This window comes from Heteronotia binoei, chromosome 3 (genome assembly GCF_032191835.1).
Source record: "Heteronotia binoei isolate CCM8104 ecotype False Entrance Well chromosome 3, APGP_CSIRO_Hbin_v1, whole genome shotgun sequence".
Lineage (NCBI taxonomy): Eukaryota > Metazoa > Chordata > Lepidosauria > Squamata > Gekkonidae > Heteronotia > Heteronotia binoei.
The window spans coordinates 146,560,828-146,574,022 of record NC_083225.1 but is presented as its reverse complement, the minus strand read 5'-3'; the positions used below and the strand labels follow the sequence as shown (position 1 = coordinate 146,574,022).

The 13,195-nt window shown below is 43.3% G+C and overlaps 2 protein-coding genes across 3 annotated transcripts in view; one reads left to right on the top strand and one right to left on the bottom strand.

The window, feature by feature from the left end:
- Positions 1 to 13,195, bottom strand: part of RPL24 (ribosomal protein L24) — a 362,759-nt gene that overhangs the window by 50,897 nt on the left and 298,667 nt on the right. The gene's annotated exons all lie outside the window — the stretch shown is intronic.
- The window catches only part of NXPE3 (neurexophilin and PC-esterase domain family member 3), a 40,557-nt gene continuing 31,554 nt past the window's right edge, over positions 4,193 to 13,195 (top strand). The window contains exons 1-2 of one of the 2 annotated variants that reach the window (XM_060234559.1): positions 4,193 to 4,365; positions 11,958 to 12,183. In XM_060234559.1, the coding sequence (XP_060090542.1) occupies positions 12,019 to 12,183 (165 nt within the window). In that variant the 5' untranslated portion in view covers positions 4,193 to 4,365; positions 11,958 to 12,018. Of the gene's footprint in view, positions 4,366 to 11,957; positions 12,184 to 13,195 lie in introns of those variants that run through there. The other variant, XM_060234560.1, reaches the window with a different exon arrangement.

The window sequence follows — 13,195 nt, the reverse complement described above, 5'->3', positions numbered from 1 at the left end:
TGAAAAGGGTCCAGAGGACATAAGATATCCAAGAAGCCCTCGAACAGGTCTAACATGGCTATCTCAATCACCTTGAGAGCCAGTTTGATGTAGTGGTTTAAGTGCATGACTTTAATCTGGGAGAATCAGGTTTGATGCCACACTCCTCCATATGCAGCTGCTGGAATGACCATGAGTCAGTCATAACTCTCTCAGAGCTATTCTCTCAAAAACCATTCTGGGAGAGCTCTCTCAGCCCCACTTACCTCACAGGGTGTCTGTTGGGAGGGGAAGGGAAAGGAGATTGTAAACTGCTCAGAAGCTCCAAGTTAAGGGTGGGGTCTAATCTCTAATCTAATCTCTTCTTGTGCAGAAAGGGCAAATTAAAGACAGGACAGTAATTGGTCACATCACTTTTCTGTAGAGATGCTTTTTTTAAAGTAGGGGATAGATGATTGCCTCTTACTATATATACAGTACTATAAACTAGGTACATTTTTGTGGACATTACCTGCTGAGGGAAGGGGCTAAGGTTTGAATGAGTTGAAGTTTCCATAGAAATCAATTGTTTGTTTGGAAATTTTTAACTGCCCTTCCCTGCTTACATGGGGCTCAGGGTAGTTTATAACAATTTAATACAATATAAAACAAGTTAAAACAATAAAACAATATATTCGACATTCAGAACATTTAAACATATTAAAACAAGATGGTAATGCTAGTATTCAGTGATGGTAGGGGGAAGGTGCTAGGCAGATTAAAGAAGCAAAAAACCATTGCTGGCCTCAACCAAAAGCCAGGTGAAACTTTACGTATCCTGTGAAATTTTAAAAAGTCAGGCAGGGCATGGATGTCACTCAGCAGGTAATTTCATCAGGATGGGGCCAATTCTATGAGCCCCAAAAGAAGGTGCCCCTATCCTTCATTATTTCCTAAGGAAGGAAGGCATTTAAAAAGGTGTGCGATCCCTTTAAATATGAAGGCCAGAACTCTCTTGGAGTTCAATTATGATTGTCACACCCTTGATCCTGGCTCTGACCCCAAAGTCTCCTAGCTCCACCCCCAAAGTCTCCTGGCTCCACCCCCAGGTATTTCTTGAATTGGACTTGGCAACCCTACTCCTAGGCAGGCTTCTCCCTGCCCTCTAGGTCACACTAGGCCTCAGATGATTACACTTGTTGAGTGAGCTTTGCCAATGTTCTATACATAAACCTATCATTCAGTACTGAACAAACAAACAATGGTAACTCTTATTTTTAAGAAAATATGAGTACATAAGAGAAGCCATGTTGGATCAGGCCAATGGCCCATCCAGTCCAACATTCTGTGTCACACAGTGGCCAAAAAATGTGTGTATATATATATATATATATATATATATATATATATATATATATATATATATATATATATATATATATACATACACACACACACATACACACAGTGTGGCTAACAGCCACTGATGGACCTCTGCTCCACATTTTTATCTAACCCCCTCTTGAAGCTGGCTATGCTTGTAGCTGCTACCACCTCCTGTGGCAGTGAATTCCACATGTTAATCACCCTTTGGGTGAAGAAGTACCTCCTTTTATCCATTCTAACCCAACTGCTCAGCAATTTCATCGAATGCCCATGAGTTCTTGTATTGTGAGAAAGGGAGAGTACGTGGAAGTCCCCCGTTCAGGCCATCAAAACCAACAAACTAGCCACACTTTCCTCCTTGCAGTGAAATAGTTGTCCTACAGTACTAAACACAATAAGGGAAAAAATGATGTACCAAAAATCAAGCCTTGAATTCAGCAGGAGCTCACAGGAGCACAGCTCCTGAACCTTTCTGACAGCCTCCCTCCTCCTCCCCACCTACCTACCTTGTCCATTGAATAGTAGGTATGGCTGTATAACAATCCCTGGATTAGGAGAGTGAGCAGCCAGTCAGCCACCAGGAACTTTGCCACACACACACACCCAGCAGCCCTAATTAACCCTTGGAGAAGCCCATGCTACCATTTCTCCACTTCTTACGCAGGTCCATAGCCACAGGGCGGGCCCAAAGGGGCCCGGTCCCTCCACCCAACCCCCCTCGGACCTTTATGGACCCTTCTTTTCCCGGCCCCTGCTCTCTCTGCCACCACTTTTCTCCCCGAGGCTCTGGTGGCCCCCTCCGTGCTGCACCTCCCCCTCCTCCCTCCCACCCATCCACCCACTGGGCGAAACTATAAAGAGCAGGCTCCTGGGGCTCTTGCAAGGTGTCCCCTGGCCGATCATGTGATCAGCTGGAAAAGCAACGCCGAAGCTGGCAGTTCCTATGCCGGAAAGCTGGCGCAATCAGCAAATTCAGCACTGGCCACCCCAGCGCTGAACTTGCTGATTGCACTGGGAAGCTGGCATAGATACCGCTGGCTTCGGAGCGGCTTTTCCAGCCAATCATGTGATTGGCGGGGGGGGCACCTTGCAAGAGCCCCAGGAGACCGCTTTTTACAGTTTCGCCCAGTGGGTGGCTGGGTGGGAAGGAGGGGGGAGAGGTTCAGCATGGGGGGGGGGCGCCAGAGCCGCGGGGAGAAAAGTGGTGGCAGAGAGTGTGGGAGCTGCCAGAGGGGGGCCCTCCATCCAAGAATTCTTTCCATGCCCCCCCACTGGAATTTTCTGGCTACGGGCCTCTTGCTGGCCTTGCTGGCCTTTTGACTGTGGGGGGGGGGTGTGGCCAAGGAGAGCCCCAGTCGAGTTAGGCCTGCTTGGGCTGGCTGGATCTCAAGCCAGCCCAAGCAGGCCTCGCTCGCCCAGGGCTCTCCTTTCTTGCCTTGGGTTGCTTTTAGCTGGTGGAGGGGGTGGGCGGCATATGCTAATGAGCTCCACCACTTATTTTTCTACAAAACGACCCTTGCCAACAATCATGAATGCATCTAAAAAGAATCCAGATACTAGTTCAGCATCTTTATTAGAGCCAACTAAGCTGCCCTGAGCCTGCCTCGGCAGGGAGGGTGGGATATAAATCAAATCAAATAAAAAATAAACAGGTATTTCAGTCTGGATACTAAAGGGAAGGGCAGAAAGATGTTCCACTACTCCAGTATTGATTTCCACACAGTGACCATCCAAATAGTCAAAGCCTCCCCCTGCTGTAGCTCCTCAGCACTGGTATTGAGAGAGTTATCTCTAAATATGGAAATTCCTGATCATTAATAGCTATTTGCGGACATATGCTGATAAGACTGGATCAGTGGTCCATCTGGATTTTTTAATAGAAATTGTCATAACGATTTTTAATGTTGTTTGAATAATTATATACTATATTTAGAAAGCTTTTAATTGTATGTTTATCAGATGTTGTTACCCTTCTGATGTTGCTTCCTGGCATTAGTATTGAGAGGTTTACTGCCTCCAAATTTGGAGTTTCCATTTAGACACCATGGCTTGTAGCCACCAATAGACCTTTCCTCCATCAGTCTGTCTAATCTCCTTTTAAAGCCAGTGTAGATCTATTAAGTGGCATTTCAATACTGGCCGTTTTGTTTTCAGTTCCTTTTGTAATCATCCCCTGCATGCAGCCATACCTACATCCCCTAGCAGCTAATTCTACACTGAGTAAAGAAGTGTTGCTTTTGGACGTCCTGAATCTACAGTCCATCAACTTCACTGGATGCCCAAGCTTGCCTTTTCACGGCTGCAGCACAGAATATAATCCTCTTTTAAACCAGCTAGACTAGACCAGTCTGCAATTGTGATAGTCTCATGAGAATTACAGACAGTAGTTGTGTTCTATTTGACAGAGTTACATTGCATACAGGCTTCGAGCGCCCTCATTACCAGCAATATCCGTTTCTTTTTCCTTCCTCTAGGTCCGTGGGAGGCCCTACAGCATTACCCCAAAGAGCCCGCGAATGCTGTGCAGGCAGATTACTTAGTTCGTGAATAAATCCAGCTTTATGCCTTCCGCCCGAACAAAAAACGTCCTAAAATTGCCTTAAAAGCCAGCTTGTCTCTTGCAACGAGGCCTCAAAAGAATGCCAGTTCTCGCGACCGAGGAAAGCTGCAGAATACGGCGCAGCATCCAGGCAGCCAGCAAAGCGATCCGAGAGAGAGGCCCTAAAGGAGCAGCGTGACGACATCTCACCATGCCGGGGGACAGGACGAGTTACTGCGGCGGGCGTGGTTAGGGGCGCGCGCGATGCCATCTGCCAATTGGCAATGGACGCAGAGGGGTTGCAAGTTCACCCCCGCCCCAGAGTGGTCTCTTCCCGCTCGCCGCTCAAACCCGCTGCTGACCGATGAGTAGAAGACAGAAAAAGGGGTGGCTGCGGGCCAAGCCGGCGTGGGGTCTCGGCCGTTTTTAGTCCCTTGGAAAGGCGAAGGGTGCTGCTGGGGCTGCCGAGCGCAGGGGAGAAGGTGAGTGGACTTGCACCGGGTGGGGGTGGGCTCTTAGCGTCTCCGTTGGAGGGGCTTGCAGAGCTGTACGGGAGGGACTCGGTCCCGCCTGCGCTCGTGCCTTGTGAGCTCCGAGCCCTTCGCTTTTCCCTGTGGAGAAGTGAGAGCTCGAAGGGCACTCTGGCTGTACTCGGAGGCACGCTGGATGTGTCAGAGGTTCTCTGGGGTCAGGTGTGCCTTGGTGGAAAGGAGGCGCTTCGGGCCAAACACTGGCTCCGTCGGGACTTGGGGCGGTGGGAAGAAGCTGTAGTGGAAGATCCTCTTTGTGGGACTGGGCGAGGAAGGACCGAGTCAGTTGCAAGAAGGAACTAATGACACAGAGCATCTTGGAAGGAATCAGTGGTGATTTTCGATGATCGGTCTGTTCTCATTTTCAGTCTGACTTCTGAGAGTGCCCCTCCTCCCGTTTGTGTCTCACTGAAATTCGATCTCATTTCTGTTCCTCCTGGCTTCCAAGCAGTTTAGGGCTGCAGATACAGCCTTCCCTCCCCCACTCCCTCTCCTTCGTTTTAAAAAATAAAATAAAATGCATGTGTGTGAGTGTGGCCTCAGCTTCCTTACAGATTTCCACATCCTCTAGCTAACCACCCCACAAAACCATTTTTATTTGTGAAAGAGGTTGGTGGAGACATTACAAAATTGAACCACCATTTAAAATAGATACTGTATGCATTTTTAAAAATCCTAACAAGAAAACACACACTCTTCTCCACCAAGAGGTTTTCATGGTGGCATATGAACATGATTAATACACCACAGTAGCACTCCACAAATACAGCAGTGCCAAGAAGATAAGCAACAGATGCAACAATATCAGTGTAAGAGAGCACTATGATCATATTTTAAAAAGTATAAAATATAAATAGAGCAAGATTAATGGTCAGGATCACTAGTACAAGTGGGAACCTGCAAGGAAGTTGCAGGAGGGGGATCTCATTTCCCCTTGTACCCCCTCACCCTTTGTTCCTTCTCTGGCAGCCCCCAGAGTCTCCCCCTTTTTCCTGCTTACTTTTCCCCTCCCCACCCAGTTGCATGGTGATCTCCAGCACTAGGCTGGCCCTGGCTTTTCATCTGCCCCCAGGCTGTCAGCTTTCCCTTTTTCCCTAGCCCAGACAGTCTCTCCTGGGGAAAGTATGGCTGGGCAGCATGCTGGCCAGGCCCCCTTGTGCTGTGGCTATCATTGAGCTGGGTTGAATTGCGTGGTGACTGCTGAGCCAGGTGAGTTTCTGATTGCCACTGCTGGGCCTTTCTGCAGTGAGTGCTCTTCCATCAGGGGCTGTGATAGAGAGGGAGTGGGACCTTTTCTAGGGCTATTTCATCCTCCCAGTCCACTCCTGCTCCTTCCCCCAAAGCTTTGCTTTAGTGGAGGGGTGGTGGCTCAGTGGTAGAGCATCTGCTTGGGAAGCAGAAGGTCCCAGGTTCAATCCCCAGCATCTCCAACTAAAAAAGGGTCCAGGCAAGTAGGTGTGAAAAACCTCAGCTTGAGAACCTGGAGAGCTGCTGCCAGTCTGAGTAGACAATACTGACTTTGATGGACCAAGGGTCTGATTCAGTATAAGGCAGCTTCATATGTTCATGTTCAAAGCTGGGGAGGTTCAGCAATATTGTTGTGGTTGTCCAAGAACCCCCAACACCCACTGAGACTTCCATAGGCATTCCTACCAGGTTGCTTGCGTTGTTTGTGGGGGGATAATCCTCTAGTGTATTTTTTAACAATTTCAGATTTTTTTTTTTTGGCGAGCTTCATCTTTAATAGGGAAATCCTCTCCCAGTCCCTAGTTGCATTTTTCAGCTCTATCAATAGAGCATTTTTCAGCTCTATCTATGGCGTGATCTGGATATAGATATATTGATTATTTGTTTAGAAAATGTATATGCTGTTTTTCTGCTTGCTTAAGATGGCTCACAGCATAAAAACTATGCAAGAAAATAGTACAAACAGCAAGACAGGAATTACTGCTATAGAAACATGCCATAAGATAATTTAAATTGTACCTATACCTACTCTGTCTGGGCATTCTAGCCACCTAAAGGGCTAGAATAGGCTCACAAAAGTCAAATCATAACCTATAGGGGATATCATGAGGAAGATATTTTTTAAAAAAATCAGGAAATCTACAGTGACATCCTGTGCTTCAGACCAACATGGCTGCCCACCTGGATCTATCCTAAACAGAGTTACACCTTTCTACACCGGTTGACCTTACTGGGCTTGGAAGGGTATAACCAGAAGGCATAGAATTGTGATTTACCATGTGGTAAATTGTGAGTTACCATAATATGGCTTTTATCCCTGAATTTACCTTATTTCTGAGTTTACCTTAATCCCAGTTTTCTGCTTTAGTTCTCTTTCTTCCTTCCCTCTTATTTTATAACAAGGAAGAAAAAGTGGGGGGAGACTGTGGCTGTGTTGCAGAGCATTTGCTTTCTATGGAAAAGGTCCCTGGTATCTCAATTTTTTTTTTTAAAGCAGGGGGTAGGAGATGTGAAAGGACTCCACATGAGACCCTGGAGAGCCACTGTTAGTCAGAGGCAACCTTGATGGTCCAGTGGTCCCAGTATAAAGCAGCTTCATGTGTGTTCAGAGTCAACAGTACCTTTGTGCTGGAGCTAGATCAATGGTTGATTCTCAGAAACATTAATTGAAGGAAAGGAAGTGTGGGAGAGCATCTTGGATTTAAAGTGGAGCTCTGCCACTGGGGGGAGTGAAAGTGGGAGGAGTATAGGTGGGATGACATCTGTGGTTACAGACTGTGCTTTTTGAAAAGCATCAAGAAAATTACACAATTATTACAAAAGGAGAATTATAAAAGAATCTGTAGGCACAGTAGAAATCCTGACATTATTCCAAATTCTTTCCCGGGTAAGGAATACATGGAACAATGTCATTTTAAAAAATCTCTTTTATCTCTTCAGACCCCATGTAGTAATCTAAATGGAAAATGAGCTAATAAACCAGGGGTGGCCAAACTTGCTTAACATGAGAGCCACATAGAATAAACACCAGATGTTGGAGAGCTGCAAGACATGAACACATTTTACACATATGTCTTTATTAAAACAATACTTTCTTTGCACAGAAAGATAAAATACATATGCATGTACTTTACAACACAACTTGCTAGAAGGAGACTTATTTACAACACAGCCTGCTAGAAGGAGACTTGTTTAAAAATAACAGTCCCCCTAAGACCAGCATAGGGAAAGGTTAGGGAGTTATTTTTTGGCACTAGTAGGAGAAGGAAACAAATATGTACCATATAAGTCACTGACCACCATTTGCATCATTAAGCAGGTTAGTAAATACATCTCCTACAAGAGCTATGAAACTAAGGGAGAACCCTGCACAGCCCTCTTTAATTCTATCCCTCCTTCCAGTGTGCTCTCTTTTCCCACTCCAGGCGACCTCTGTGCTGGAGGAGAAGTGTCTGCCTGTTTCCCTCTCCTACCCCACTTCACACATGGTGAAGTCACATACCTATGGGCCAGCACTTAGAGGCTGACTGAGGTCCCAATGCTAAGCACACTTACTTGAGAGTAGGCCTGAATTGTTCCTTCTCAACCTCCAGGAGCCATACAATATGTGTTGTGGAGCTGCACAGTTTGGCCACCTCTGCAATAAAAACCATTTTAGTTCTAGTATTCAGCAAACATTGTAGGCACTTGCAAAATCAGTTTTTTTCCACACAGGAAAGGGACTCACTGGGTTGGATCCAAAGTAAACTGGCAATTTCCACTGACCTCCTTTCTTTCCCATCTCATTCCTCATGACCCTCTATATGCGCAGAGCAGCGTTTTGTGGAGGTAAATGGGCCCCCATGGGAAGGAGAAGCCAGGAAAGTTCCATTCTGCCTTTGGAAAATTTAGTCTCGATTCAGCCCAATGGGTTGAAAGTTTCATAGTAAGAGAAGGTTCTTAAAAATATATTACTGTGTTCAAAAATTTGATATTCCAAAAACTGAGTATTGAAATGTTGTTACCCTGATATTATTCATGAGTTCTGCATTCTGAAAGAGAGAAAGGGCCTGACCCTTTTAGCCATCTTACAGACATTAAATATGAACAGATGATTATGCCCAACAATGTTATTACTGTAGTAGTTATGATCTGGGCTGGAGACAGATTTTTCTTTGATCTTGGTTAATGTTTATATTTTTCCTAGAAATTCCAAGTGCTAAATCAATTCTGTTGAGGGAGGACTTCTTTTTCAGATCACAACCCTGGAGGATATTTATCCAACTTCAGTTGTAATGTGGTTTGAATGTTTGGAATGAAAGGCTTTTAATTTTGTAATTTCATCACTTTACATGTCAGCAGGAAAGCTGGAGTGTGAATGAAAAAAATATATCAATAATAAATGGTATATAAGCACTAATGTACTAATGGCAGCTGAATAAGCCTGTGAAGCACTCTTGGAGGGAGGGGGAAAAAAACCATAATTTTTCCCAAACCCAGTCTCACTGCTGCAGCAGTATATGGAGCATCTATAAAAGGTCAATTACAGTGAATCTTTCTGATAGTAATAGAGATTTGAAATTTATTTCTGCTACTGAAAATAGGGTTGCTGATTCTTACATGATCTGGACATTTTTCAGGAATTGGATATTTTTACCATATGACAAAAGTCTGTTATAAGTTAATTTTCAAATTTCTTTCCAATTAAGCCCTTTTCATTTCAGTGAAATTAGAGTAATTCCAGCCTTCTGACTAGAAAAGGTAAATCTGTGATCAAAATTTAGAAAACTTTACTCCATGCCCATTCCTGTTTTCGAAGTCACAGCCTTTATCTGCATAGAGATATTTTTCTTATACTGCAGTATATATTAGATGAGCCCTGCCTAAACTTGTTATGCAGATTAGAAATTTGGCTCAAGAAACCATTACATGATTACATGTGGCAGCATCTGAAATAAGTTATACTTTCTTGATCCCAAACCTCTGATCTGCATCACAAATATTTTGCATTGAGCTTAAACAAGTGGTTCTGTAATTACTAGGATGGTATCGCTGCCTCCCAGTCTTTAATTTGGAATCATATGAAAATTCTGATACAGGTACTCCAGTACATAAGTTCATGATTTAAAAGTCTGGCAATAACTTTCCATGCCAAACTGGTTTTGAAGAATTGAAAAGAAATGCCATCTTTGCTATAGCCTATGCGTTTTACTCTTAGTAGGAGGAGTGATTGGGTCCTTAGTTGCATGAGTTTAAACATGTGACCATGGACCTACTGTGTCAAGATCAGCATAATCTATAATGCCATTAAAGATAAGATGGTTTTCCTACACATTGTTAGCCACCTTTACAATAGACAGTTCATTGTAATCATCAAAACAATTATTGACTAGAAACCAAAAGGTCACGGTATCTTTAGCTATATCATATTATTTGGAGTTTTCCCAAAGATTGTTTTTGAAAAGGAATTGGTTTTCATTTTTAAATATTTACTGGACAACATCACAATTAAGGTTCTTTGCAACTTGTTTGATCAGCTTTACAGCATTTACACTCAAGATCCAATCGTGTTGCTCATTTTCCCAGGAATTCTTGGATCTGTTAGAAGATATTGGATTTATATCCCACCCTGTACTCTGAATCTCAGAGCGGTCACAATCTCCTTTACCTCCCTCCTCCCCCCGTGAGTAGGTAGGGCTGAGCAGTTGTCCTTTCAAGGACAACTCCTACAAAAGCTATGGCTGGCCCAAGGCCATTCCAGCAGGTGCAAGTGGAGGAGTGGAGAATCAAACCTGGTTCTCCAAGATAAGAGCACTTAACCACTGCACCAAACTGGCTCTTAACATCAACAATCTGGCAGAAGTTGTCCAGTATACTGACTGGTGATGAACTGCTTTGAAACATAAATATTTCAGTTGTGTAAATGTTAACCATATAATTTCTTTAACATCAGCAGCAGTTTTGCTGTTCCATTTTAATCTCTTGAAATTTACAAGGCTGGAAAACTGGGCTAAAACAAATAAAAATAATTTTTACAGATAAATGTAAAGTTCTGCATTTAAGTAGGAAAAATTCAGTGTATCATTCTAGGATGTGGGAGACTTGTCTTGGTAGCAGTATGTGCAAAAAGGATCTAGGAGTCTTAGTGGACTGTACACTGAACATGAGTCAGCAGTGTGATGCAGTGGCTAAAATGGCAAATGCAGTTTTGGGCTGTATCAACAGAAGTATAATGTCCAGATCACATAAAGTGATGGTATTGCTTTACTCTGCTCTGGTTAGACCTCACCTAGAGTGTTGTGTTCAGTTTTGGGCACCATAATTTATGAATGATATAGACAGGCTGGACAGTGTCCAGAGGAGGGCAATGAAGATGATGAGGGAGGGGTCTGGAGACCAAGTCCTATGAAGAAAAGTTGAAGGAGCCACCTGGAGAGGAGGCAGCTGAGAGGTGATATGTTCACCATCTTCAAGTACTTGAAGGGCTGTCATATAGAGGATGGAGCAGAATTGTTTTTTGTTGCTCAAGAAGGCAGGCCCAGAACCAATGGATTGAAATTAAAACAAGAATTTCCACCTCAACATTAGGAAGAACATCCTGACAGAGAAGTTCCTCAGTGGAACAGGCTTCCTCAGGAGGTGGTGGGCTCTCCTTCCTTGAAGGTTTTTAAACAGAGGCTAGATGGCCATCTGACAGCAATGCTGATCCTGTGAACTTAGGGGGAGGTATTTGTGAATTTCCTGCATAGTGCAGGGGGTTGGACTAGATGACCCTGATGGTCCCTTCCAACTCTATGGTTCTAAGTAATAACAATAATCACATTGCATATACAATATAGAATCAGTTCTCAGAAAATGGAAGTTCGAACAATAAGTAAAAGTGACACAATCTCTGTCTGTATGAAGATCCTTGCAATCCACTCTGTCACCTTTATTTATTGTCTGAACTTCCATTCTGAGAACTGATTCTATGTTGTATATGAGATGTAATTATTGTTATTATTCTACTGTATGGTATGCTATTTCAGTGATAGTGATAACTATTACAATGCTTATTATTTGCAGCAGCTTGTTATTCTGTTTAGCTTTCTATCCGCTGTAGCCCTGTTGTTGTTTAGATTCTGTGAATTAGGCAGATCACAAGAAGGAGGGTGGGAAGGGTTGCATCAATGCTTTGTTCTTGTGACCCATTCTTACATGCCCAGAAAAATGTTGATTGACACTTTGGAGTCAGTCTGAAATTTTTCTCCAGGTCAGTTTGGCAAGGGATCCTGGAGGTTTTTGCCATCTTCTGGGCATGTAGCAGTGCTCACTTCAGATGTATGAGTGGTGGTGGTGGGAGGTATTTCTGAAGTTCCTGCATTGTGCAGGGGTTAGACTAGATGACCCTTGAGTCCCTTCCAACTCCATTATTATTCTATATAAGGTTAGAATCCATTCTCATCAGAGAACAGGGTAAAAATTCATCCCTGGCTGTGGGAACCATATAACTGATTTTGTTTTTGTTTACATTATTCACAGTAAGACTCAAGGGGACTTTGATGGGTTGATTGCTGTATTTTAAGATCTAATTCAGAAAATTTTAAATCTGTTCACAGGAAGAGGCAATGCAACAGAAGCTTCCTGTTGAAATTTCTTGCATGATACTACTCAGTCACAATGACATTGGTGCCTGTGGACTATGGACACCATGGCAGCATCTTACCTGAGCGAGAAAGGGATGAAGGGATCATGTGGCCCAGTTTCTACAAAATACATATTTTATGCTTGGGGCTGGCAGTGCTGGCTGTTCTGGTTTTCGTCCACAACTTTTATCAGTTAGAGGTGAGTTACACAGTACTCTCTTGTGGACAGGACAGTGACTTTGAGCTGAATTCCTTCTGTTCACAAATGTTACCTACATGCTAGATTATTGAAGGGTACCTGTGTATGCTTTACTGTGCTCTTGTTTCTTATATAAGAAAAATACATTTTCCAACTGTTTAAATGGAGTTTTCTTCCATGTAATTCTGATGCAATTTTTGTCTGTTGTCTGTCTGTAAGTTCTTCCAATTTTATTATCAGTACTTTGTAAAGCAGACTTCTGTTTGGATTTTCTGGGTGGTTGTTCCATGGAAAGCAATTTCCTGTTGTGCTTACTTTCATCACACTCTGTCTGTATTTTGCATGCATTCTTTCATGCTTTTGTATTTTGCGGGCATTCTTTTTCAAGCAGAGGTCCTATGCCTTTAAAAGTTTCATGACTGGTAGAGATGTGACAGATACTGTTTTTGCCATCATCTTCATAATGCTGACTGATGTTATATTCATACCAGTCATATAGCTTATTAACGGTTGAGGAGCTCCTCCCCTTAGCAATATTATGCAGCACATATTTTCTGGTCTTTCTCCTGTGCCTTTAACAGGATCCTGATACAAACAAACAAATGAAAAACCAAATAAGCAGCAGATGGGCTCTCTAGCAGGGCAATAAACATAGCCTAACATGGTCTGTTTGTGTGCCCCCAGGTTCATGCAACATGCCACTCTTCCTCCCTTAAAGTGAAGAGCCGTATGATGTTGCTGTTTTAACAACAGGTTCTTCTGTCATAAAGGAATAACAGATTTATTGTGTTACAAGCTTTCAGGGGCTAGATCCCACTTGGTTATATGCATGAAATGTTATCCTCAGTTGATATATTCATTTGTTTATTTAGTGAATCTTTGTCCCCAGATTACACATGCATACGTATGTCAGTGAGCTGAAAATTTTAACATTCAGTACACCCTATTTCTAGAGAAGTATGCTTAGACCTGCATGCAACTGTGAAAGTCTGCTTTACAACAAGCATCTCCA